General features: G+C 33.4%; 1 protein-coding gene across 1 annotated transcript in view; it reads left to right on the top strand.

The window, feature by feature from the left end:
* NUP205 (nucleoporin 205) overlaps positions 1–24,964 on the top strand; it is an 81,380-nt gene extending 56,416 nt beyond the window's left edge. Inside the window, exons 34-43 of the mRNA XM_051963347.1 lie at positions 3,776–3,914; positions 6,023–6,149; positions 10,459–10,535; positions 12,679–12,804; positions 12,979–13,102; positions 16,816–16,982; positions 18,935–19,058; positions 21,949–22,077; positions 23,016–23,089; positions 24,592–24,964. Of these exons, the coding sequence (XP_051819307.1) occupies positions 3,776–3,914; positions 6,023–6,149; positions 10,459–10,535; positions 12,679–12,804; positions 12,979–13,102; positions 16,816–16,982; positions 18,935–19,058; positions 21,949–22,077; positions 23,016–23,089; positions 24,592–24,744 (1,240 nt within the window). The 3' untranslated portion in view covers positions 24,745–24,964. The remainder of the gene's footprint in view (positions 1–3,775; positions 3,915–6,022; positions 6,150–10,458; positions 10,536–12,678; positions 12,805–12,978; positions 13,103–16,815; positions 16,983–18,934; positions 19,059–21,948; positions 22,078–23,015; positions 23,090–24,591) is intronic.
* Positions 24,965–26,368: the final 1,404 nt, after the last annotated feature.

The raw sequence follows: 26,368 nt of genomic DNA, 5'->3' as shown, positions 1-26,368 counted from the left end.
CAATTTTCAGAAAGATAAATATTTTATCATGTATTAGATAAATTTTGTTAGTTCACAGAGATCAGATTTGACCATATAAAATCTCTTATGTCACATTTTCTATTCAATTCTGTTCTTTTTTACCATAAATTCCTGAAAGTCGTTTTTTTTTTTTTTTAAATTCAAGATTAAGCATACTTAATCTTGCTGGGTAAGTTACCTTTGATTGTAACCCCAGCTCTTTTGCCAAGTTTGGGCTTGTGGGACTATTTGATATTTTTCATTGAAAAAGGAGTGGCTTTTTTAGCTCTGAATGTACATATACATTGCTGTAAATATGAACCCAGATTTTCTCTTTCTCCATAGTAACTATGGTTAGGTTCTTTCTCCTTTACTTACTCATTTTTGTCTTTATTGTTTTGTTTTTAGCAACTTCCTATATCAGTTTTAGGCTTGAGATGTGGAGAATAAGCCCCCAGGTGTCTAGTCCTTTTTACTGTTATTTTCTGAATTCTGTTCTGGGGCCTAACCTTGCTCCTTCTTCATGCCTTGGTCAGAACTCCAGTTATGTCGTCTCAAATGCTCTTGCTTTTGTAGTCCTTTTGGTGACTGTGAATTTCAACTGTCCTCTCTGCCTGGAATTGAAGTCAGGGATTCTGCTCTTGTGCAAGTTCCCATGGTTGGATGGATTTCTCCCTCTCTGTTACCACATCCACCAGTCATGTGCTAGCTCCTTTGCTGCTGCAGTAGCCCAGGAGCGTATTTGAGGATCTCATCTAGTCTGTACAACTATGCTTGGCATTCTTTGACAGTGGTCAATCATGAAACCCACCCACCCCCCCACACTCTCCTTGAAGTTTCTGAGGCTGAGGCTGCCTCCCAGTCCAACTTGTTTGTTGATTTGGGGTGTTTTTTTTTTTAAACATTTTATATTCACAGTTCTGTTTAAACTGCTAATTAAGTTGAATGCATCCAAAAAAATGGAAACAATACCTACATGTTATTTGAAATATGTATGATGGAAAATAACAAAATTATTGGGTAATTAAAGATAGCAATAAAAAAACAAAAAGGGGCCCAAGTAGCTCAGAAATAGATGAATTATAATTTTGCTTTCTCTATAAAGTAGGAGGAGGGCAAAGACAAAGACAGAATTAACTCACTTACTGAACTGTCTTTTTCCAAATAATTGGGAACTGTATGAATAGCTGAAAAATGATCATTTAAAAATCTCATGGCCTTGGAGATTCAGAGATGTGTGAAATTGATATAATTTAGTCATCAAATAGTGAAGCTTCATTATAAAACTGGCCCCCTGAACATGAAAGAGAGCAGACAAGATTGTGTCATAAATCTTTATATATAGGCAAACAGTGTTTTGCTATTCAATAACTAAACCTACTTAAACAATATTCAAATTCCACTACATAGTGAAGTATGTTATTACAATCAATATACATTTGGGTCTATATTAATCCCTCATCCAAAATAGACTCCTAGTAAGCAAACTCTTTGTAGTTTGAGTTTTACTTGCAAGTTATTTGAAGTTGGTAAAATAATGAGTGAAGTTTGCAATATTTCTTTAACATGATTTGGCCAAATGTTTGTGGCAGCCCTGTTTGTAGTGGTTAGAAGCTGGAAAATGAATGGATGCCCATCAATTGGAGAATGGTTGAGCAAATTGTGGTATATGAACGTTATGGAATATTATTGTTCTGTAAGAAATGACCAGCAGGATGAATACAGAGAGGCTTGGAGAGACTTACATGAACTGATGCTAAGTGAAATGAGCAGAACCAGGAGATCATTATATACCTCAACAACGATACTGTTTGAGGATGTATTCTGATGGAAGTGGATCTCTTCGATAAAGAGAGCTAATTCACTTTCAATTGATCAAGGATGGACAGAAACAGCTACACCCAAAGAAAGAACATGGGGAAATGAATATAAACTGCTTGCATTTTTGTTTTTCTTCCCGGGTTATTTATACCTTCTGAATCCAGTTCTCCCTGTGCAACAAGAAAACTGTTTGGTTCTGCACACATATATTGTATCTAGGATATATTGTAACCTATTTAACATGTAAAGGACTGCTTGCTATCTGGGGAAGGGGGTGGAGGGAGAGAGGGGAAAAATCAGAACAGAAGTGAGTGCAAGGGATAATGTTGTAAAAAAAAATTACCTTGGCATGGGTTCTGTCAATAAAAAGTTATTATTAAAAAAAATGATTTGGCCATCCATTTACCATAATCTTTTTAATAGAAACATAAATAACATTTAATCATCTTTGAACTGTTTGCTGTCTCCTTTGCCTTCATATTGTAATGGAACAGCCAGCACTGGCTGATCGGGCAGGGAAGGGTCCACAACATCCACATAAGAGACTAGATTAGGAAACAAAACTCAAGGTTGCTATTGGTGTGGCATAATTGAACATAATCTTTGTTGAGGTTATTCAATTAACAAAGCAAATGGCCCATGTGTACACAAATACATTCATATCTAGTTTCAAAACTAGATAGACAAAAACTCAGGTATAAATCCTCAAGTGGATGATTAGGCAAATGGTAGTATATGGAATTTGATGATTATGAGATTTTGTAAGGAGGGGAATATTTATGAAACAAAAAAAAAATCACATAACTTTGACAAAGCATAATTTTCTTGTCCCAAAAGAAAATTAAAACTCTAAATGAAGTAATAAAAATGCAGTTTTTCATTACCAGAAAGAAGTTTGAGTTACAAGAGAATTTGATTTTTATGTGAGAAGATATTGTTTGCATTCTGGTGAGCCATTAAGTTTTGGTATTATCAAAGAATAAGAGATGAAGCTAAATGGCTAGTATTTGGTGGATCTTTTGTTCTAATTTCAAAATTCAACATTTCATCTTGAAATATACTCAATTATTTGCCAAGTCTTAAATTTTATGTTTCCCATCAGATTTTATTACATTAGTCAATTGTCTTTTAGTTGGTTACTCTTTCAGTTTCAACTTAGTTACAAAAAGCATTTTCTAAAACTCATCTACAATTTAGTTTATTAAATTGCATGTGATTGAATGTTTCTTCCTATTTTAAGTTTAGTTGGGCTAATAATAATAAAGTGAGGTTCCTGTTACTAAATTGCAAAAGTCTGTATTTTTTAAATCACTTGGCCCTCTCTCCAAATTTTAGATTGGCAGAGGTATTATGATATAAATGATCTTGTAACCTTCAAGATTAGATCTCAAATTATTTTCCAGTTTTACATTAACTTTCTTGTCATCTTAATATTCAGTAGAGTCTGAGAAGACATCTTATTAGAATTCATTAATAAAGAATACAGAAATATTTTGAAGTCAAGAATGGGGGAGGGAAATTTGGAAGTGATTTGTTTTTAATGTTTTTGAGGTAGTATCTGCATAAACCTGTGATGTAATTATAGTGGAATTTATAGTGGAAAATTCAAGGCTGTTTTATGAAAAATACATTTCTTTCCTTAAAAAATTTTTTCTTAAAAATTCATAATAATTATGATTGAATATATAGTTTAGGTAAGAGCTTTTTTCCTTCGATCCAGATATATTTCCTTCCCATTTTAATATGTGTGCTATTAAAGCAAGCACTAGCAATCTAGATCATACCCTTTTGTCTCTATGAAAAACAATAATAGAAATTCATAGCTTAATTAATTATATTCTGTCATTTGCCTGTTTTGCAAATTCCACCATATAAAAATGATCTTTTATTTTTTTATTTTTTTTAAAGTATAACCTTCTTGTCATATTGTTTCTGTTTTTTGGAATGTACAAAGACTGTTTGGCATAAGAGAACCTCCTGTATTCATACCTGCCCCTGTGGACCGATATCGCCAGATTCTTCTTCCTGCTCTCCAATTGTGCCAGGTCATCCTCACATCTAGTATGGCTCAGCATCTGCAGGCGGCGGGACAGGTAAGATGGATTTTAGAATTTTGGAGTTAGAATTAGTTAATATGTATTTATTATGTATCTGTTACATGCCAGATATTGGTCTGACCAAGAATTGGTCTGACCAAATTACAGAACAAAAATGATATAGTCCTTACTCCGAAGCAACTTTTATTCTATCAAGCACAGTTTGGAAGAATGGTAGCATTGTCTAACCCTCTCATTTTATGGATGAGCAAGTAAAGAGAGATCAAATGACTTGTGTAGGTTTCATGAGCTAGTTTTCTTTTTTTTTAACTGTTAGTACTGTGAGTTTGTTAGATGTAATTAATGGACAGAGCAATTAAGTGGAATGCCATAGATATAAGGATGTAAGATATATTTTATGAGGGAATAAACTTTATTTTATTTTAAAAATTTTAATGAAAATTTTCATTTAATGTCCTTCTCAACCCCAATTGAAAAAAGAAAAGAAAAATAAAACCTTTGGAAGAGATATATATGGTTTAGCAAAACAAATTCCAGTATTGTGTGTGTTAGGAAAAATGTCTCAACTACATTCTTGAGTCCATCTCCCTGTCAGGAAGTGGGTGACGTGTTTTATCATGAGTCCTCTGGAATTGTTGTTGGTCATTACATTGATCCAAGTTCTCAAGTCTTTCAAAATTATTTTTCTTGATAGTAGTGGTATTAGATAGAGTATTGTTTCTTGGTTCTGTGGAGTATATAATTACATTCAGGGGATGTATTGAGAGACTGTGGCTGTGGGTAGCAGATGACTACTGAATCAGGAAGATAAGAGGCCCAGGCTGGTCATATTGTTTATATAAACCTGGACAAGTCTCCTAACCTTTCAGGGTCTCAGCCTGTTATCAAAAATGGAGTTGCAAAATAATTTCTCATCTGTATTTGTTGAGCACATTTTTTTCAAAGTTCTTTTATGCTAATGAAATAACATCCAGCTCAACTCTCTATTTAGTATGCTGTATATTTCACTTACTTCCATTGTCTTGATATAAAAGATGTTTAAAAAAAAAAAACCTGATCTCCAAATAAATGAGTTATAACTATGTAGGATATGGTTCTTGCCCTTGAGAAACCTAGATTTTTATTGGGGAGTCAATGAAATAATTAAGGAGCGATTTGTCATAAAATACTGTGGAGAGCAGGGTTTGGAGGTGATAATGGAATATTGTGGACATAGCCGGTATATATCTAGAGGGGATTTGAACCCAGATCTTCCTGACTCCAGTCTATCCATTATGTCATACTTCTTCACTGTAACACAAGTTACAAAATAAACAGTAAAAGGTAAAAAACAAAAAACCAGATCCAGACTTCCCAGCTTAATGCCTACTCCTGCAAGTCTAAATTGCAGTAAATTCTTTTGCACTCTTCCTTTTTTTTTTTTTTTTTTTTTTAACTTAAATAAATTCTAACCTTTAAATGTCTTAATCTATGAGATTGGAAGTGACAGTTAGCTGAAATTCATGTTACCCTTAGAATTAGCCATCAACTCCAGGAATACTAAAAATGAATTTTATTTAAATAAAAGGACAAATGAAAGAAAGGACAACCCAGAGAGAGAACTGTGGGAACAGAGTATGGAACACAACATAGCATTCTCACTCTCTCTGTTGTTATTTGCTTGCATTTTGTTTTCTTTCTCAGTTTTTCTTTTCCTTCCTTCTTGATCTTATTTTTCTTGTACAGCAAGATAACTATATAAATATGTAAACATATATTTCAACATGTGTAATATGCCAGCTAAGGGAGGAGGTGGAGGGAAGCAGGGAAAAATGGAACAAAAGGTTTTGCAAGGGTCAATCCTGGAAAAATTACCCATGCATATGCTCTGTAAATAAATGAATAAATGCAAGAGATTTAGTAGCTTTTCTTTCTGTTTGCTGCAGACATTGATCCGCTTCAGTGGAGGGACTTTACCTATCAGGAACTTCCCTACACTGATGAAATCATAGATTGGGTCTGAAAAAATTCTTGTGTTTAATAATTCTATTCAGTTTATTGAAGGACAAGGTTAATTGTCACCAAAAACTGTACTTTAATAATTTATAAGAAAATCCCTCTCTTGTATTCCTCTCTTTTTTCCTTTCATTCTTTCTTCATCTTAGGTGTTGCAATTCCTCATCTCCCACTCTGACACCATTCAAGCAATACTGCGTTGTCAGGATGTCAGCGCGGGGTCCCTGCAAGAGCTAGCCCTCCTCACAGGAATCATCAGCAAAGCTGCATTGCCTGGTGAGCTAATTGTGTTTAATGGACTTTTAGCATTCTTTTGCAGATTCACTGTATGTTTTTAAAATGTTGATGGTGTAGGTGATTTATTTGAAATTGATGCTAGTGATATCATTGTGTTCATTTAACAGAAATGGTCTAAAATGCTAAATCTTTGGCAATATGATTACATAGATTTAATTTTTTTTTATTAAACTTTGAAACAGTTTCTAGGATCGTTGTTCTAACTTTAGAAGTATAGTTGTGAAAAAGTAATAAAAAGCTATCTGAATGTAATTATCAAGTGTTTACTGTGTAAATATCATATTATATATGTGTGTAACATATTTTATGTATATATAATGTATAATAGATGCTTTAGGGATGGAAGAAGTAGAAAATATAGTCTAGTTAGGAAAAAAATCATACACACATGTGAGACAACTGGGAAGCAAATGCAAAGCAAAATCTATGACATCTTAAGACTTAAGAGTGTGAATCAGTTCATTTTTCTTCTTACTATTCCTCCCTTCCCACTCTCATTGAGAAAGCACATGTGAAGTTAATATAGAACATTTCCATAAAGATTGTTGTGAAAAAATTTTAAAGTTAAAAATTAAGTTTTTTTTTTAAAAAGTATTCTTCAATCTATATTCAGAAACAATGAGTTCTTTCTCTAGGTATGGATAACATTTTTCATCATAAGTCCTTGAGGAGTAGTCTTACATCATTGTGTTGCAGAGAATCACAAAGTCATTCATAGCTCATCTTACAACATTGCTATTACTTTGTACACAGTACATTTCATTTTTCATGAGCTCATGGAGGACTTTGCAGGTTTTCTGAGGCATCTTGCTCATCATTTCTAAATAGACCAATGGTATTCCAACATAATCACATACCACAATTTATTTATCCATTCCCTGATTGAGGAGCATCCCCTCAATATTGCCTGAGAAAAGAACTGCTATATTTTTGTACATACAAGTCCTTTTCCTTTTTTTTTTTCCCTCTTTTGGGGTTTCATCCCTAGTGTTAGGTCAAAGCATATTTTATAGCCCTTTAGGCATAGTTTATATCTTTTGATCATCTATCAATTAGGAATTGGCTCTTATATTTTTTATAAATTTGATTTATTTCCTTATAAATTTGAGAAAAGAAGCCTTTATCAGAGAAACTTGCTTCGAAATTCTTTTCACAATTACTATTGCAAACTTTTTCTTCTACCCTATTTATTCTATTCTCCTTCACCCTGTTTTTCTTCAAGTGTTTTGCTTCTGACCACTCCCTCCCTTAATATGCCCCCCCCCAAAAAATAATAAATAATATGTCTTCCCTTCAGTCACTCTTCCCTTTCTCATTCCCTTCCCTTCCTACTTTCTAACAGGTTAAAATAGATATCTGTATTCATATAAAATGTGTATGTTATTTCCTCTCTGAGCCAATTATGATAAGAATTCACTTAATTGCCCTTTCCTGCCCTCTTCTCTGCACTGTAAAAACTTTTTTGCCTCTTTTGTGACAGATAATTTATTCCATTCTACTTCTCTCTTAACTGTTCTTTCAGTCCATTCCTCACTCATCTTTTTACTTAAATTTTTTAGACATTATTCTTTCATATTCAACTCACAGCTGTGCCTCTCCCCTCTCTGTATGTGTGTGTATGTATATACCTTCTAACTACTATAATAATGAGAAAGTTCTTAGGAGTTACAATTCTCCTTCCATGTAGGAATATAAACAGATAAATCTTATTAAATCTTTTATGATTTTCCTTTCCTGATTACCTCCTTATGTTTTTCCTGAGTCTTACATTTGAAAATCAAATTTCTATTCAGCTCTGGTCTTTTCATCACAAATACTAAGAAATCCTCTATCTCACTGAATATCTACCTTTTTTTTCCCTTTAAGAAGGAAAACTACTCGCTTTTGCTGAGTAGGTGAATCTTAATTATAATTCTAACTCAGTTGCTCTCTGGGATATTATATTTGATGATAGAAGCTATTAAATCTTATGTTATCCTGACTTTCTCTCTGGATGCTTGCAATATTTTCTCCTTGACTTGGGAATTCTGGAATTTGGCTATAATATTCCTGGAATTTTTCATCTTAGGTTTTCTGTCAGGAAATGATTGATGGATTCTTTCAGTTTCTACTTTATTGTTTAGTTATAGAATATCAGGACATTTTTTCTTAAAAGGTGATGTCTAAGCTCTTTTGATCATGGCTTTCAAAGAGACCAATAGTTTATATAAAACTCCCCTAAATCCAGTCAGTTGTTTTTCCAATGAGATATCTCACATTATTTTCTATTTTTTTATTCTTTTGGTTTTTTCCTGATTTTTCATAAGCTTCCATTTATTCAATTCTAATTTTTAAGGATTTTCCTCAGTGAACTTTTATACCCCTTTTCCCAACTGGCCAGTTTTGCTTTTTAAAGCATTCTCTTCATTAGCTTTTTGTATTTCCTTTTGTATCACTTTCATTTTTTCTCAATTTTTCCTCTTCTTCTCTTACTTGATTTTCAAAATCCATTTTGAGCTCTTAATGACCTGATTTCTTATTTTTGATCTTTCTTGTTATCATAATAACTTTGTATAATCATAATCTTTTCCTGTTGTTTCCCCAGCCTATTACTTGACTTTTAACTTTTTGTTGAAGTAAGCATCAGGGGTTAAGGGCAGCTGTTTTCAGAGATGCTTCAAGGGACTTGATTATAGGGTTTTTCCCCCTGGCTAGAAATTGTGAAGAGGGTCCCTGCTTTACTGTGGCTATTAAGTTTAATGTGCTAAAGAAACAAAGTCCTTCCTCGTTGCTAATAAAAAGACCTCCTCTGGGCAGAAGTCTGTGGAAAATGGTGCTGGTACTGCGACTGCTGTCCAATCCTGGCTTGCTAGACTCCCAAAGCCCTCTTATCCCCTTTGCCAACTTTCTCAGTTGTTTTTGGTGTCCTTGAGCTTAGAGGTCCAGAAACTGCCACTGATTCAGAGGCCCCAAGGTTGTTCTTGCTCTGCTGGTGCTTGAGCTGGGACTAGGCCTGTGCTGGACTTTCACAGTGGACTTTCCTGTTGACCCTCCAAATTGTCTTCAGCTTTAAAATTGTGAATTCTGATGCTAAAATGAGTCATTTAAAGGAGTTTGGGGGACAGCTCACGTGAGTCCCTGTCTTTACTCTGCCATCATGGCACTCTGCCTCTTAATGATTTTTGATTGAGGTTTTATCTCTTTGAGTTGACAAGTTTTTTTAATGAAAATTTAAAGTGTTAATGTCTTAGATTATTCTAATAGTTTCCTGATGGATTTCCCTGATTCGGGTCTCTTCCCTCTCTAATCCCATCTACACAGAGATACAGAGTTATTCCTGAAGCACATTTCTCCCCAAGACATACCTTTTGCTTATTAGATGAGCCTATGAATAAATTCCAGTGGATCCCTGTTAATTTTAGCATCAACTATATATTCCTCTGTTGTTTAAATTTCTTTTCATTTACCTCTCTCTAATCTTTTTCTACACATTGCTTTCCTTCCCATAATACAGTGCAGCCAGACAGGCCAGCTAATTCTTCCTTTTATGTTCTTCTCCATAAGCTCTTCCCATGCCAGAAATCCACCTTTTAGAATCATTAGTTTTCTTCAAAACTCATCTTAAATGACAATTCCTCCATGATGCCTTTCTTTTCAATTACCCTGTGAAAGCAGATGCTATGTGCTGAGATCTCAGAGGGACAGCATTACGTTGCAGTGATAAAATCACTGCTATATCCATGCTAATATTGGTGATTAGTGTGGATTAGAAGTCAAAGAGAACAGGGAACCTTAAATTTCTAAAGATGAAGAGGAAGAGTATGAACCTGATGCTGAAATTATCCAGGAACCTGGAATTTAATCCATACTGAGAAAAAATTAGTATTTTAACCTAGAGAAAGAACATTTATATTGCAGAACTTATAGATGACAAGAAATACTGTAATTCTTACTTTTTGGTGTTTCAGAATGTTCCTTAAAAATAATTTTCCTGCTGAATTTTAATGTCATTAATCTTTGAGATGATGAAAATTTATGAAAAATTTCTCAGAACTCTTTAAAAATAGCTTTTTATGGTTATTTTCATGTTTTAGGAGTTTTTTTTTTTTTGTAAACCCTTAGCATTTTCATCTTGTTATTTCTTCTCATATATTCTCATTATTCAAATATCTATTTCAAAGATCTGTCAAGGTTCATTGAGGATGTATAAATGTTAGAAATATTTTTATAGTATTTTTCATTTGGTTAATTATAAAATTATAATTAAAAAAATAAATAATTTTTAAAAATCTACAAATGTATTTTGTAGGAGTGCTAAGTGAACTAGATGTTGATGTAACTGAAGGGTCTCTGATGGAGCTACAGGGTCACATAGGGCGATTCCAGGTAATTAATTTTGTTTCTTTTAGCAATAATTGTGCTTTGGATGTAATTTTTTGGTTCCATTACTGCCACTGTGGAAAGCTTTCACTTTGTTTCTTTTGGAGAAATGTATGTGAAGTCTGTTCCCCATGTCAAATTTGACTCCCATATTTTAAGTTACTGTATGAGTTTTCTGTTTGCTTTCAGTGTCAGGTCCAGTAAAAAGAAGTCTAAGGTGTTCATATTAATTACTTTGCTTTGTCAGCCTCATATTGTGGCCTATCTTCATTCACTAGAAGAAAAATGAGTGTTTTATTAATAATCTTTTAAAAAACATTGTTACTTAGTCATTCTGCTTCCTTCAAGAAATAGAACCCATTCTTATAGGGAAGAAATATAGCTAAATGCAACAAGTACCCATAAAATGGACAAAAATGGAATATAACAATCCCAGAGGGGCTGTGAACAAAAAGGCATGTTAGTACAACATTGTTGCTTCTATGAACTGGTCCATTCTTGAAAGCAATTTGGAATTATGTCCCCATTGTAACCTTTGACCTAGTGATATCATTCTTAGGTGTATACTTCAAAGAAGTCAAAGAATGATAAGAAGGGACCATTATTTACCATTTCTGTAATCCCTTGTTAGGTTGGTGAAAATACTGTTGTGATATAAAAAATGATGGAAGTGAAGTTTCAGAGAAATCTGGGGAAAATATATGGATTCAGAGTATAATGAAATAGTTTTTTTCAGATGTGGCTAATATCTGAAATTTGTTTTGACTGTACATATTTGTACCTTTTTTTCTTTTTTCATTAGGTAGGGGGAAGTGGAAGAGAGAATTCATATTGTCATTTGAAAAGAAAATTTAAATAAAAAAAAGAAAAATAGTTAAAACAGATACACTGCTTGTATCTGACAACAGCTGCTTTACTTCATATATACATAGTCTTACTACTCTCGCTCCCTTTTAAAGAATTGGCATCTCTTCACTTGTAAAATGTAGCCATGTCTTTTAAATTATTTTATCTTGAAATAACTTCCTTAAATAAATAATGAGTAAAACTAGTTTTCTATTAAATACCAATTTTTACTTTGGGTTTGAGGGTGTAGTTATTTTTATCAAAAATGTATTTTTGTACTTTTGGTATGTATAGCAGCTGATTTTTCTCTTTCACTTAGACATATTTGAAAAGCAAATATATTTGTACAATTGATTATGGTAGTTTGACTTTTAGGCTTTTTTGTTTTTTTTTACTCAGGTATAGATTTTACTCAGGTGGCAGTTTATTTCCTGCCCTTTATTTCTACTCCCCAATACCCAGCAACTCATATGTTTGCTTAACTAAAATGCATTTGTTATGAGAATAAAGGGAAGGCATTTGCTTATTTAATGTGTCATTAGGTAAGCAGTAAGAATGTTAGTTATAAAATCTGTAAGAATCACACATTAGGGCCTTAAAATAGACTTCTTAAAATTTGAAAGTCCTTGTTAATTTTGGCAAAGTAGGAAATTAATAATAGTAGTAATTGGCACTTATAGTACCTCTAAGTACCATGCACTGTGCAAAGAATATTATTTCATTCCTAAAATAATCTTGAGTGAGGAAGGTGCTGTATTATTCTCATTTTACACTTGAGGAAACTGAAGCAAGCAGAGGTTAAGAAACTTGCTGCCTATATGTGGCAATTCATTTTATATATGTAGATTAGCCATATTGATAACTTGTGGTTAGAATTGTTTGGTCTCCTCATCTCTCTCTCTCTCATTTGAACTATTGCAATGGCCTCCTACTTGTTCTCCTTGTCTCTTAAATCTATCCTCCACATAGCTGCCCACATCCCAGTCCAGCCACATCACTCTATACCTCTAGGCATCAAATATAAATATCTTTTTGGTTCTTAAAGCTGTCTTCAACTCGTCCCTTCCCTACTTTTCCAGTCTTGTTCTGTGGAGGGGCCAGACTAGCTGTCTGCTATTTCTCCCATCTTGCCTTTTTGTACTGGCTGTTTCTTATGTCTGAATTGCACTCCTGTTTCCCTCACCTCCCCTTTAAATTTGCAACATTAGTGCTCAATTCTACATGAATCCTTTTCTACACTACCTTGTGTTATTCATGATAATGTCAACTGGAATTTTTTTATTCCCTTTTTATTTTTTTAAAGCGCCAATGCTTAGGACTACTAAGTCGCTTTGGTGGTTCAGACAGACTACGCCAATTTAAGTTTCAAGATGGTGTGGATGGTGATAGAATGAACAAAAGAGATGAGATTGAACTGGCTATGCAACAGGTAAGAGAAGTAAGGATTTTGGAAGTATTCTTTGAATTGGGAATCATATAATTTGAAATAGTTTGGGAAATTAAATGGTAATAATATTATCTTTTGAGATTGGATTTTGCTGATAATGTGTCTTGGTTTTGTTTTGTGTAATACTTATTAAGGCCTACTATTCCTCCACTCTAGATTTGTGCCAACGTCATGGAATATTGTCAGTCACTCATGTTACAGAGTTCTCCAACATTTCAGCATGCAGTGTGTCTCTTCACCCCCAGTCTTTCTGAAACCATTAACAGAGAGGGACGACAAGGTGGGAATTATTAATCTTTTTAAATAAATTTGGAAACTTGAATTTCTTTAAATTGTTACAAGAAAGTTCTATTTTTATTTTAATGAGTGAGATAAAGAACTCTTTAAGTATATTCTGAATATTTCTTACTGTAAGAGACTATACTGAAGTAATCATAAATACAATTGCCTTTCAAATTAAAATTGTGTAGATGAATTAGAATAAAAAGGAGAAAACATAATAGTCTTGGATTTGTGGATTCCAGGATCTTATTTATCCCATTTAAGAGATATTGGCAAAAATTTTAAAAAAATATTTATTAGTTAGAAGGTTTTTTTTTTTAATTTTTAAATTTTTAAAAAACTTTTTATTGACAGAAGAAGGTTAAACAGATCCTGGTGTGGTGAGGTTTAGGAATATACATGGAAATAGATGCAATTCATGTATTTCTTGGGCATAGGATAAGAGCTGGTCTTTGATCTGACTGGGGAGAAACAGGTTCAATCCATAAAAGCTATCCATATGTTAAACTAATCCAGTTATTAAAATTTTTTTTAGCTTTTCATAATTTGTCCTCTCAAATTTTTTATGGTGATTAAAGTCAATGTTGCCTCTCATACCTTGACTACGCATTTGACATGCTGGTGATCCAAGCAGGGATTTCGGTGTGGTGAAGTTTTGTGTGTGGGGTTACACTGCTGTCTCAGGGTGTGTTCTAGACATCTTCCATTTCATTAAGTGGAAGAAGAAAAAATCAGTAGCAACTCTTGGAATTTTGTTTATGCAATTTTATCTTGATTCCTAAAACATTTGGGTTTTCTCATCTATGTTAACAAATAATTAGTGAGATACTGAATGAGATAACTCAAAAATTCCATTGGAAGATAGTATGCATCGATAGGCTTTTCTAATCTTAAGCCATTCTCACCTTCCCCTACCATGTATGAATTAAGCTAATTACAGTGAATTGGCTACTCTTTGGTAACTGGCAAGATCATTAGCTGTGCCATTATCCAGTGATTCATTTGAAGCATTCCTAGTTTTATTTGCTTGTTGTAAAACTTGTGAGATGTTAGCCTTGATTCTTCCACTAGTTAGAAGTGTGATCTTAGGCAAGTCACTTTCTCAGGGTCTCTGTTATTCATAACTTGAAAGTGTTGTACAGATTACTTCTGAAGTTCTGTGATTCAATTTCTAAATCAAATAAATGGAAGGCTGAAGAAGTCTCTTATGCCCTGTGGAAGATCCAGGTCACTTTACCTGAAATAAAAATTATTGTATTCACTGACTTGAGTTGGTGCCATGACTTGAATTGCTTTATTCTCCCTCTAGATACTTCTGCAGGGAGTTGTACTTAAATTATTTGGAATTGATGTGTAATGTATATATCTTGGTTTGGTAATTCTTCATCCTACGATCTTGTTTCTTTTCGTTCTCATAAAATTGAGAACAATGCTTATTGTTACCTTATATTGAGGTAGGAACTGGACTTGTAATTTCTTTGGTATGAGAAATTCCCAAGTAAGGAAACTCGCTCCAATGAAAACCAGAATTCTCTGACAGAACATCTAGAGGCTAAGTGGCTTAGGGTCACAAATAGGGGTCAGTGTGTGTTGAGAAGTTGAACATGGGCCTTTCTGCTTTAAGACTAGCTGTTTCCACTAGAGCTACAATAGTTATTATTATCCTCATTTTAGAACTGAGGAAACTGAAGCAAATAGGTCATATAACTAATAATCTACAAACAAAAAAAATTTGCTGGTTCATTGTATCGAAACTGGTGACAATTTTTGTCATTTGACAGATTTAATACTCAAATTAAATCTAATTCAAAATAATTCCTGTTTCATCCTCTAGTTTCAAGAAGAAGAGTAAATTTCTCACAAACAAAAGGATAAGAAAAATGAAAATGAATCTTCAAACCAAAACTGTACTTCTATGAATACAAACCCTAACTTAGAAAACAACTGCTTTTCACCTTGGAAAAAAGAAAGTGGGGTTCACTACTGCCTACAATTCACTCCTGAGATGCTTATCGTGTCTATTCTATTATAATAATTAAAAAGCCAGTTTTTATCTGGTGAAAAGAAAAAGAATTGAACTTATTGCATTATTAGAGGGAAAAGGAATAGATTATTAACTGAAACATGAATTTTCCCTTTGTAATAAATTATAAGCAGACTTTGAAAGGTTTTTCCTGAAAGGGTGGAAAAATCTCCATTAAAAAGATTTTGTTTACCTCCATTAAAAAGATTTTGTTTACCAAACTCTTCTGAAGAATGGAGACCAGAGCTAAAAATTGTGTGTATACTCATTGGGGTTTCATCTACAGGACTGACATTTATTCTACTTGGTCTTTGAGGAAGTAAACAAAACAAATCCTCAATAAATTAAGTAAGATTAAAAAAAAATTTCCATTCCAAACCCATAACTAAATCAATTTTTGATTTAAGGATTTATTATGCTTTTGATTATCCTTTATCTTTATTCCTCTTTATTGAAACCAAAGAATGAAATTAATTTGGATTAATATTAAATCTGTCAAATGAAAAAGATTGTCACCAGTTTCTTAATAGTGAACTGCAGATTTTTTTTTATGATAAGTTTGTAGGTTCTTAGCTATGTGACATGTTTGCCTCAGTTTCCTCTACTGTAAAATGAGGATTATAACTTCACAAGGTTTTTTTTTTTTAATAAAGTTAAATGACTAGCATATAGTAGGGATTTGTTTAATTTTTTATTTACCGCATTGCCACAGCTATTTACTTTCAAGTTGGATAAAATGGAACTGTTTTCTAACGATGATAATTTGCCTATACTTAATACAGTATTTTTTAGCCATTGGGAACAAAATGGCCTTTCTCTTCCTCCCCAAAATGAAGTAATATAAACAAAAAGTAAAGAACAACTTTATATTAAACCTGAATGAGAAAATTAGACATGAATCCAGCACAGATTTCTAGAATCTTGGGTGTATTAGAAGGTATATTAGAGAGCATCTAGCCCAGTCTGTACGTGAATTCTACAATATTCCTGACAAGAGGTAAATCTAGTTACAGCTTGAAGACCCTTAATGTAAAAAATTCAGTGCCTTTTATATTGACTCTAAATTTTCCTCTATTTAACTTTTATCCATTGATCCTGTTTCTACCTGTTAGTCAAGGAAAGCAAGTATAATTCCTCTTCTATAGGACATCCCTTCAGATATTTGAAGACAACTTTCATATTCCCAATGTTATCTTCTCTAAAACGTAATTTCTAGTGAGAACATTATAGTAGAGTAGAAAGAACATTAGATTTGGATTTGGAAGCCTGCTTTAATTCTTAGTAGCTGTGGGGTCATAGACAACAATCTCAATCTTTTCATCTATAAAATGAGGACAGTAATTCCTTCTTTCTTGATACCTTTCTTTGAAGGATTTTTGTGAAGTTTAAATGATACATTTTAACTTGTTTGAAAAACTGCAAAAAAAAAAATACAAAGTACAATATAAATATCAGCTTTATTGTGATATAACATGATTTTTAGTTCCCATATTGGTTGCCCTACTTTAATTGTTTTTAGTGATATAAGTAAGCACATTTGTCAGTAGGAATATAGTAACTGTCTTTTTAATATGGCACCTCTTCATTTTGATGGAGTTTCTCATGTGATGATATTGGTTATTATAGATTCTGATTAGTGTACTGATATAATTGTAGGTTAAATATTCTATTTTGTCATTTCTACTTAGACACTCAAGCTCCAGTAGTTCCGTATTGGCGTCTGCCTGGCTTAGGCATTATTGTCTACTTGCTGAAACAAAGTGCTAATGATTTCTTCACTTATTATGACAGTCATCGACAGAATGTCAACAAACTACAAAATATAGAACAGCTTCCCCCAGATGAGATAAAAGAGGTGTGTATTTTATAATAAACTGCCTAGTGTTACTGGGAAAAAAGAAATTGAGGAAAAGTTTTCTTGCTAAAGAAAAGTATTGTTCTTAACTATAATTGATGATAATATCATGATAACAAATATGATAGAAGGGGAGTGACTTTAAAATGAGGAGACTGGTTCTTGTGTGCAGCTTATAGATTCACTCTCACACGATTAGATCTTTAATAAATTGTGCTATTTGGAACATTTTATGGAATCCACCTGTTAATCTATGGGAAATTGTGTTTTTGATATTTTTAGTAACTTGTAGTCTAAAATCTTTGTTGAGGAAATTAGGATTTTTAGGTAGCTGCCTTTCCTTTAAAGGTGATTTTTTTAGGTAAGCTTCCCATGTGCCTTCATTATTTTCATTAAAGTGCTTACAGTTAAATAGAATATCTTAAGAAAATATACATTTTGCTTATGGGTTCTTTTTTTTCTGCCAAAGGCATTAATCATTAAATATCATCTTATAATGTTGTAGAAAATAATTCATAATTCATTTTAGCAAATATATACCACGTGCCCATATGTATATGACAGAGTCCTGAGCTCCTAACATACTGACACAAAAAGTTAAATGATACCATAAAGCATTATAATTTAGTAATAATAATAATGATGAGTTTTTCGTGTGTGTGTGTGTGTGTGTGTGTAGAGGGAGATAGAAAGAGTTGGAGTGGTGGTGATAGTAGCATACTTGAATCAGGAGACACAGAGCTTATTATAACCATCAAAGAGGGATTACTTACAATGGGTGCAAAGACTGACACCAAAATGTTGTGCAGGATTAGTCATTGTAGCTGTTTTTTGACCAAAATACCATTAGATGCATTCCATCTCTACCTCAGCAGCTCTGAGATGATAATAGCTTAGATTTTTACTGTCATTTGAAACTGTATCATTTTTAAAGTTGAGAAGGTGAGATTTCCCTCCTTGATCATCATCTCCCATCATGGTCACATTCTTTCTGAGTAAACATTTAAATGTCTACTTTGGATAGCCTACTGTTAGGTACCTAATTATACATATTATACATTATATTAATAATACATTCCACACTGTTGAAAGGATTGAAGAATTGGCCTTAATATTAAGGCCATTAACCTAAACTTGTTCAAATATGGATTACTAATTAGTGTGTATCCTATAAAAATATCAGTAGAAATTTATTAAAGTTTTGAACTTAAGAATTAATTAAAATTAAAAATCAATTTCAATAACAATATTTCCTCTTTATTGTTTAGGGGGTTTTGTCATACTTTGCTGATTTCTTTAGTTGAGCTTCTTAGTCCTCTTTACTTAGGATATTAGTCTGAATTAGTCTACTAATCAGTCAATAATCAGTAATTTATCAGCCTTATCAAACAATTTTGATATAGTAAAAATTTCCAAATGAGGCTGGTTTATATGTTTCAATGGATCTGTGATCTTATCAGTATGAATATTCTTTCAATATCAGTTTAGTATAGATACTTGTGCTAATTTGTTAATTGCTGTTGGAAATCGGATATAGTTCTTGGTTGAGTAACTTTGAAGCCAGTGCTACTTGGTAGCTAAGGTTTGGATATTTGTGTTTGTGTTGTTTATTTATAAATAAAGAGCCAGGTGATACAACAAGCTACACATCAATTATCTGGGAAGAAATCAATAAATTCAAGTGGTAGAAAAAGTGAAAACAACCAACCACCCCATTTAGAATTATTTTAGATATAAAGTGTCAAAATAGTTTCAAGTTGGTGAAAAGCAATGAGCAGTTATCAGCACTAAAGGCAGGAACCAATGATCCTAGTGACCATATTGTTTAAGTTTATGGTGCTGTCTTTTGCTTGTAACATTTTAGTGCCACAAGCACTACTTTGCATCTACTGAATATGCCATGAATATTTTCCAAATTTGTATTATATACTTCATGATGTTTCTCTTTGCAGTTGTGCCAATCAGTAATGCCAGCTGGAGTTGATAAAATCTCCACGTCCCAGAAGTACATCTTGGGGAGACGGCGTTTGGTGAAGTTGATCAACAATCGAGCCAAACTGCTCTCCCTTTGTTCTTGTATCCTTAATCAAATAATTGGCAAGCCTTGGAAGTAAACCTGCTGATATGCCACTCTCTCACTGTACACCACAGCAACTTAATTGAATTGAAAGTGATTAGGGTTTTGTTTTTTTCTGATTCATTCTCTACGTGAGGGACATTACGATGTAATGGATAGTACATTGGCTGTGTATTCTGGAATATCAGAGTTCACATTTTGCCTTTAAACCTTACTAGCTGGGGGACCTTGGACACAATCACTTCCTTGGGCCTCAGATTTTTAGCCTTCTTATTTATGGTTTGTAACACACCCTGGGAGAGGAAGTCCACCAGCTACAGGTCTTTGATGATTGATGTTTGTGCATATTAATATTTCAAAACCAAAGTATTTTCTTAAAACCTTTCAACTTAGTATATTATGAGTTTCCCACTAAAATGTATTCAGTAATCCTACAGGGAGTGTCAAAGCATCTAGACCCTGCTTATCTCAGAATAAAGTTTCAAGTATTGGGAAGAATGTTGAGGGAAGCTAGGAAGACATCCTCCCACAGCCATGATTTGTTAACTGACTCTTGCTTGTCTGTGGGGTGAGGGCAAGGCCAACTGGGATCTTCACAGTTATCTGTTGATGAGGGTTGCAAGTAAGCCTGCCCTTTTCTCTTTCTCTCTTAAATTCTTTTTTTAGATATTGATCTTTCTCTTTGCAGCCAGAATTATTCTTTTTCTTTCACTTGAAAAAACAGTTGTTTTTTTATCAGGGTAAGAGTGAAACTACAGTTCCTTCCATCTCTTTCCAACAACTTCTGTCTTGTGCTGGGTGATTTTCTCTTCCTGAAGACCATGCTATTCAAAAAGACCTTTTTCAGGGGGGACCAGATGTATGATTTTACACATTTAATGTGTTTTTCTCCAGGTGAGTATAGGAGAGAAGTTAAAATTTTTAATTTTTAATTTGAAAGCATGGTTTTTTCTGCAAAGAAAATTATGTGGAGCCTTCCTTTGGTGTGTTTTGTTTTCAACCCCATTGAGATGAAAATTACTTACTTAAAATTATTAAGTCAAGGTGATATTGTTCATATGATGCTACCCTTTGGTTTATTAGGAACTATCTTTTTGCAGCTAAGAAGATTAACAGCTTCCTTTCCATCTGTCTTCTATTTCTTTCCTCTTCACAAAATAGCACTAAAGGCCTGAAAAGGCCTTGACAATAATCAATGACAATAAGGTCAGTTGGTCATACATAATTGGAACCATAACAAGCAACTCAGAAGTATGCTAAAGAAGTACAGCTACTATTTATTCACTGTTCAATCAGTCTATCAACAGGTTGTTGAACTTTTGTTGTGAGGGAGTAACTATGGTACAGTGAAGTATTATGTTAAGACCATGTAATCTGGTTTGTGTAATTGTGCAGATTTTTTTCTAGTTGGCTTAAACAGTTGAATCTATTGAGTATTGACTTGTGTCCTTGTCCTTGTCTTCAAGTAATTATTTATCAGGCATATGAGATGATGATCAGATTTTGTATCAGACTTGGATAAAGAATAGAATGTATGATTATCAAGTCTACAGATGATGCAGAAGTGGAGAAGTTTAGATAACATCTTGAGTGACTGAATTTCATTAGAATACTAGGTTGAAAGAAGAGACTTGAGCAATTTGCTGAAGATAAGATGAAATCTAATAGAGATAACTAAAATTCTACATTTAGGTTAAAAACAAATCATTCTCTTTCATTGAAGTTTTCATTATGCTTTTTTAAAGAAAAACTGAGAAAACGAAAGTTTTAGAGAAACTGAATGAGGCAAATCTTCTTTGACTTAAATTTAAGCCCCTTCTATGTGCTAGATGCTGTGCCATGCACTTTACAAATCCTTACAATAGCCCTGAGAGGTTAAGTGCATTTTATAATTGAGGTAAACAGAGATTAAATGACTTATCTAGGGTAATAATTGGTGTCTGAATCTGTATTGGAACTTGTCTTCCTGATTCCAAGCCCAGTGCTTTTATCCCCTCTATCACCTAATATCCATTACAAATTGAATATTTCACTTCAAGTTTACTCATGATTCATCTCAGTAACTGATCTCTGGATATAATGTAGCTTGCTTATATATCCTCCTAAGAAATGGTATCCAGGACTGAACACATATATGTCTGATGTGGTTTGAATAGGGCCCAAAATAATGGGACTATTTTCGCTGTTCTGAATGGGCTTAGTAGAGTTTTATATATAAGTAAGAGTCTTGTAATTATCATTGTTTCTTTCTCCAAACTACTCAAACAAGAAAAATATTTTCATTGCTTCTTAAGTATATTGAAACTAATAGTGTTAATTAATTGATTAAAAATTGTTTGGTCTTCTGAAATAGAAATAGGAAGTTACAAGCATCTGAGGGACAAAGAGCCCTAACCATGCTTATGATTCCCGTGAGGCTACTTTGCACCTATGTGTAACTCCTTGTTTCTTCCTTAATATTACTACTTGTCTATCCTTGGACAAGACTGTCCTCCTATGGAGATCTGGGGATCTCCAAGCAAGATACCCCTCCCTCACTGATAATACCGCAAACCACTGTTCAGTAACAAAAATAGCTAAATGAGTCATTTTCCCACTTTCAACATTGTGTCATCTTAAAAACTTAATCTTTCCTATTCTTCAATTAAAACTAATAGATGCTTTATCATGTATGTATGTGTGTATATGTGTTATGTGCATTTACTGTTTATTATATGTGACTTTTTTCTCCCTCCCCAAACCATGAGAATAGTGCTACTGCATCATATCTACAGCAGCAGTAATATTTTAAAAAGCTTGTACTCTAGCATACACTAGACTCAGAAGATCCCTTTTTAAAAAAATATCACTAATAAAATTGTTTTCCTTGACATGAGGTCATTTTTGTAGATATCATAGAGACCTGCTTATTTATTTTTTGGCGCCACTTAGAATACTATCTGTTAAGGTGCACTCCCACTGATTCCCAAGATTCTCTACTAGCTTCTACAGTTACATTTAAAAGTAGGAGGTTACAAGGTAAGACTTATTCTGCATGTAAATTATTACATTATTACATAATAAAATTTAAATGCCTATAGAGAATGAGATTTGTATTTTGACAAGGCAATTGTGATTTTTTTTTTTTTGGTGGAATTATCATATCACAAGCTAACATTTCTCCAGTTCTTTAGTTCTGTCTTATTTATCTGAAAAGTATTTTGTAATTGTGTTCATATAGTGCCTGCTTTTATCTTGGCAAAATAGATTCCTAGATATTTTATATCACTGGATTTTTTTTGTCCTTTTAACAGATTTTTTTCCCGGTTTAAAAAGAAATTGATTTGTGTGATAGGCACTTAGATCAGGCTTTCAGCAAGTAACAATTTTAACTTTACATTGGAGTACTTTAGAATCATAGTGAAGAATGAGGAACGGACAAGTTTTTGTCTCTGTCTTAGGCTGGGAGGTATATAGAGCACAGACTTCTGGGCAAATGGGTAGCCAAAGACTAGTTACATGCCACACTTGGCTTGGAGGTGGCTAGCTTATGAATAAAATGTATGTACCACTACAGCATTCTACCTCCAGATCCTTGAACTAACATTTGCCCAGTTTACTTGGTCTGACCTTCTCTACTCCCGTATTGTACTCAAGACCATTCATGAACCTTTTATGTTTGTATCCTTCAGTTGTGGACAGACCTCTGGATATAAATTCATACAGGGCCTTGGCATCTGACTGGCTAATAAAATGCTTTCTAGACGCTGCTCTCTATAATAATTGGAAATATAATCAGTGACACTTTTATCATGTGCATTTTTGCTTTCACAGAGGTAGGTCTAGAAGTACAAAGCAAGTTTCATCTCTTGGGTAACAAATCATAGTATCTAAAATCTTTATTCAAATAGGTATATGTGGATAAATTGATATCTAGGTATACTCTGTAATAAAAATAAAAATTATTTTATTTCTAGATGCTTTCACTTCAGAGACAAATTTGGATTTCAGAAGTGGGTTGACTCGAGTGAGCCAGCATGATATAGAGCAGGTAAGGTACATTTCATAAGATAGTCAAATTGGGAAGAGACTAAATCATTTTAAGTGGGCTGACAGCATACTTAAATCTTAGGTACTTACTAATTTTTTATGACTTGCTTGAAAACTAGTCTTTGATGACAAAATAGTAACAATACTATAGTTGTTTTATAAGATCAACACTATTATTATGTATTCTTGCTTAATTTTAGATATGCCATATAAATATATAAGAAGCAATCTGGCCTAATGAATACAAGGCTGACAGTGAAATTTGAAAGAGTGGGTTTAAAGCTTTATCTTAGAAACATACTAGTTGTATCTCAGGCAAGTCACACAAGCAAGACACTCCACACATATCACACATGTGTGTTTGTGCATACCCACTCAAGTAATTGCTGAATGAGACAGTATTATTGAAATTAAGATGCAGTTCAAGATCAAGAGGAGGTGACCAAGCTTTGTATTCATGTCTTAGTTGCCATGCTGAAATCTAGACCTGATTATAATTATGTAAGTTAGAGACTTATTTGCATGTGGTTGGCCAGACTAGATTTGTGATGTCACATCAGTTAGAAGTTTGGCTATATGTAGGATTGTAGATTTTATGTTAGTATCTGACATATAGAGTTAAAGGAAGGGGAGAAGTGGAACAAGAATTTATTAAACATCTACTGTGTATTAGGCACATAGCTAGACACGATGCTAAGTACTTTTACAAATACTATGTCATTTGATTCTCAGAGCAACCCTGTGAGGTGGAGAATAACTGAAGCAGACAGAGATTAAGTGCTTTGCCTGGGATCACACAGCTAGTAAATGTCTAAAGCCATTTTAAATTTAAATTCAGATCTTTCCCTTTCTAGTCCTTGTTCTGTACTTCTCAGTTGCCTAAATAAGGAATAAATATAAATAAGCATTGAATTTGTAATCAATACTTAAAGCAGTCTTAATAAACAAACAAATACATATGTTTGATTTGCTGTGCCTTATTTGTAGACATCTATACATATGACAAATTGGTCTTTTGTGCACCTAATTCCCAGAAAAGTTAGATAAAATTGGTGACAATGACTAGCTTTGCAGATATTAGACCGAGTTGGCTTGGGAGTCGGGAAAATGTGGTTAAATCCGACCTGACATATATTTTCCCAATGGCCAATGACAAATCACTTAACTGACCCAGGCAAATAAACCAGTCTGCTAATGTCAAATGCACTTAAAATGTTCCCAAACTGATACAATCAGAGATCCAGACAGTAATATACATTATATGTAATTGATGGATGTTAAAAATAGTTGATATCCACTTTCCAATCCAAATTCCCCACCGCATCCCCCAACCCTATCATAATACTAATTATTGGGTAGAAAATGTGGGATATGAATGTGAATGTAAAATAAACTTGATATATACAAAAGAACCAAATTGGTTTAGAAATTTCTGAGCTGTATTAAATTGTGAAATTCCTTTTACATTGCCATTTTAAGAAATGCCCTTTTCATTTCTTCTAGCTTCAGATTGAAGCCATTAATGTCTTTGGTGAATCACTGCAAAAGAAGCTTCTGGATATTGAAGGATTATACTCCAAAGTTCGATCCCGCTATTGTTTCATACAAGCACTTGTCAGGCGCATCCGTGGTTTATTAAGGCTGTCAAGAGGCTGAAAGACTCTTTGTATTCCTTTCTTCCTGAACAGATGGAATGGGGCAGGGGGAGGGGGGACATTCTTAATTTCAGTTTTATAGACCAGTTTATTTCTAAATTATGGCCAAAAATATTTTCATACTTTTTTTCTTATACAAAAAGGTTTTCTGCATAATTCCCGCCTTGATTCCCCATCAGTAAAAATAAAAATTAAAAGAATAAAGTTTTTTTTTAAACAAATGGACCTTCCATCTTTTGAAAAATGATCTAATAAATGATCCTTAGGAGGTGGGAAGGTTGGGAGGGGTAGATAAAAAGAAAAATTCTCTATGTAAAACAAAAAGTGTGTTGTTGAAACTTTGGCTTTTCCTTCATCCCAGTAAAGCTATAGTTCTGCTGTTTTCCATGCTCATTTTTATCCTTGGGAATAGGAATATGGATAAATAGCCACATTATTTTATAAATTAGGCCTGTCTTTGAATAGTATGCTACAAAAATATAAAACCACTCTTTTCCAGCAATGTTTTGTAGGCTGAAAGTATATATTGTTATGCATATAACTAGAGAAATAAGTATTTGATATTTGTTTTTCAAAACTTGTCTTGAAATTTCCCAAATTAACTATATTTTTATGTCATATATAATTAACTTGATGGAAATGACCAGTTTCACATCACTGCTCTATATCTGGTCATACTTTCTGTGTAGTAAAAGTGCTTCTTTTTAAATTTCAATCTCTCTGTTCTGGTCTAATATTTCAGAAATACTGCTGAGAAGAAGCAATAGCTCCTTCTAAACTCAGGTAAGCAAAGAAAATGAAAACTTTGCTTCCAGTGTTACAGATTTTCATGATAATTCAGAAGGCTTAAAATAACTTCAGCAGATACTTAACAAAATGCCTTTATTTCTCTCAAATGATGTTTTGGAATTATTTTGGATGCCCAGAAAGGCTGGTAAGATTTAGAAAAGAGGGAGAACTTCCAGATAACAGCACCAAAAAGATCAAAAGGACAATGGTGGTGAGAATGAGGCATGTTAAGTGTCACTGAATAGACTTGTTTGTCTAGGCCTAGAGGATTCTGTGAAGGGTAAAATTGGACAGGTAGTGGTTTAGTCCATGGTTCACCCAGCGCAGGACAAAGCTGTACAAGAAGTACCTGGAGAAGGGAGAGAGGCATCCTGATGTGGCAAGTTTGGAAATTCTGGTTTCAAGTCCTGTCTCTGACAAATAACTTAAGTAAATCACCTCACTTCTCAACTGTCCTAGCTAATAAATTGCAGAATTGTTGCTGATCCACTTTGTTAAAGGGTATTGAAATAAAAAAAAATCTAGAGCCAAAACAAAAACAAAATTAGGATATAATAATTGAGCTGTGTAGGGACCAAGAATCCCTTGCTTAACTTAGAAGAATCTTGCTAACAAACAAACATATTTAAAAGCAATTTAATTGAATAAAAAAATGATTTAAAATACCATCTGCAATAATGTATATTTACCCATCGTCTTCTGGCAAAAATACTGAAATCACCAGAAAAAAGACAAAGAAAGGAGAAAAAGCAGAAAAAGCAGAGAAAGCAGGAAAGCAGATGACTGCTTTCCTCCCATGCCTTTGATTCTGAATTGTGTTTTAATTTAGATTTTTC

The sequence above is a fragment of the Antechinus flavipes genome, chromosome 5 (assembly GCF_016432865.1).
Source record: "Antechinus flavipes isolate AdamAnt ecotype Samford, QLD, Australia chromosome 5, AdamAnt_v2, whole genome shotgun sequence".
Taxonomy (NCBI): domain Eukaryota; kingdom Metazoa; phylum Chordata; class Mammalia; order Dasyuromorphia; family Dasyuridae; genus Antechinus; species Antechinus flavipes.
The sequence above is the reverse complement of the archived record's forward strand: the minus strand, read 5'-3'. Positions and strand labels throughout refer to the sequence as shown.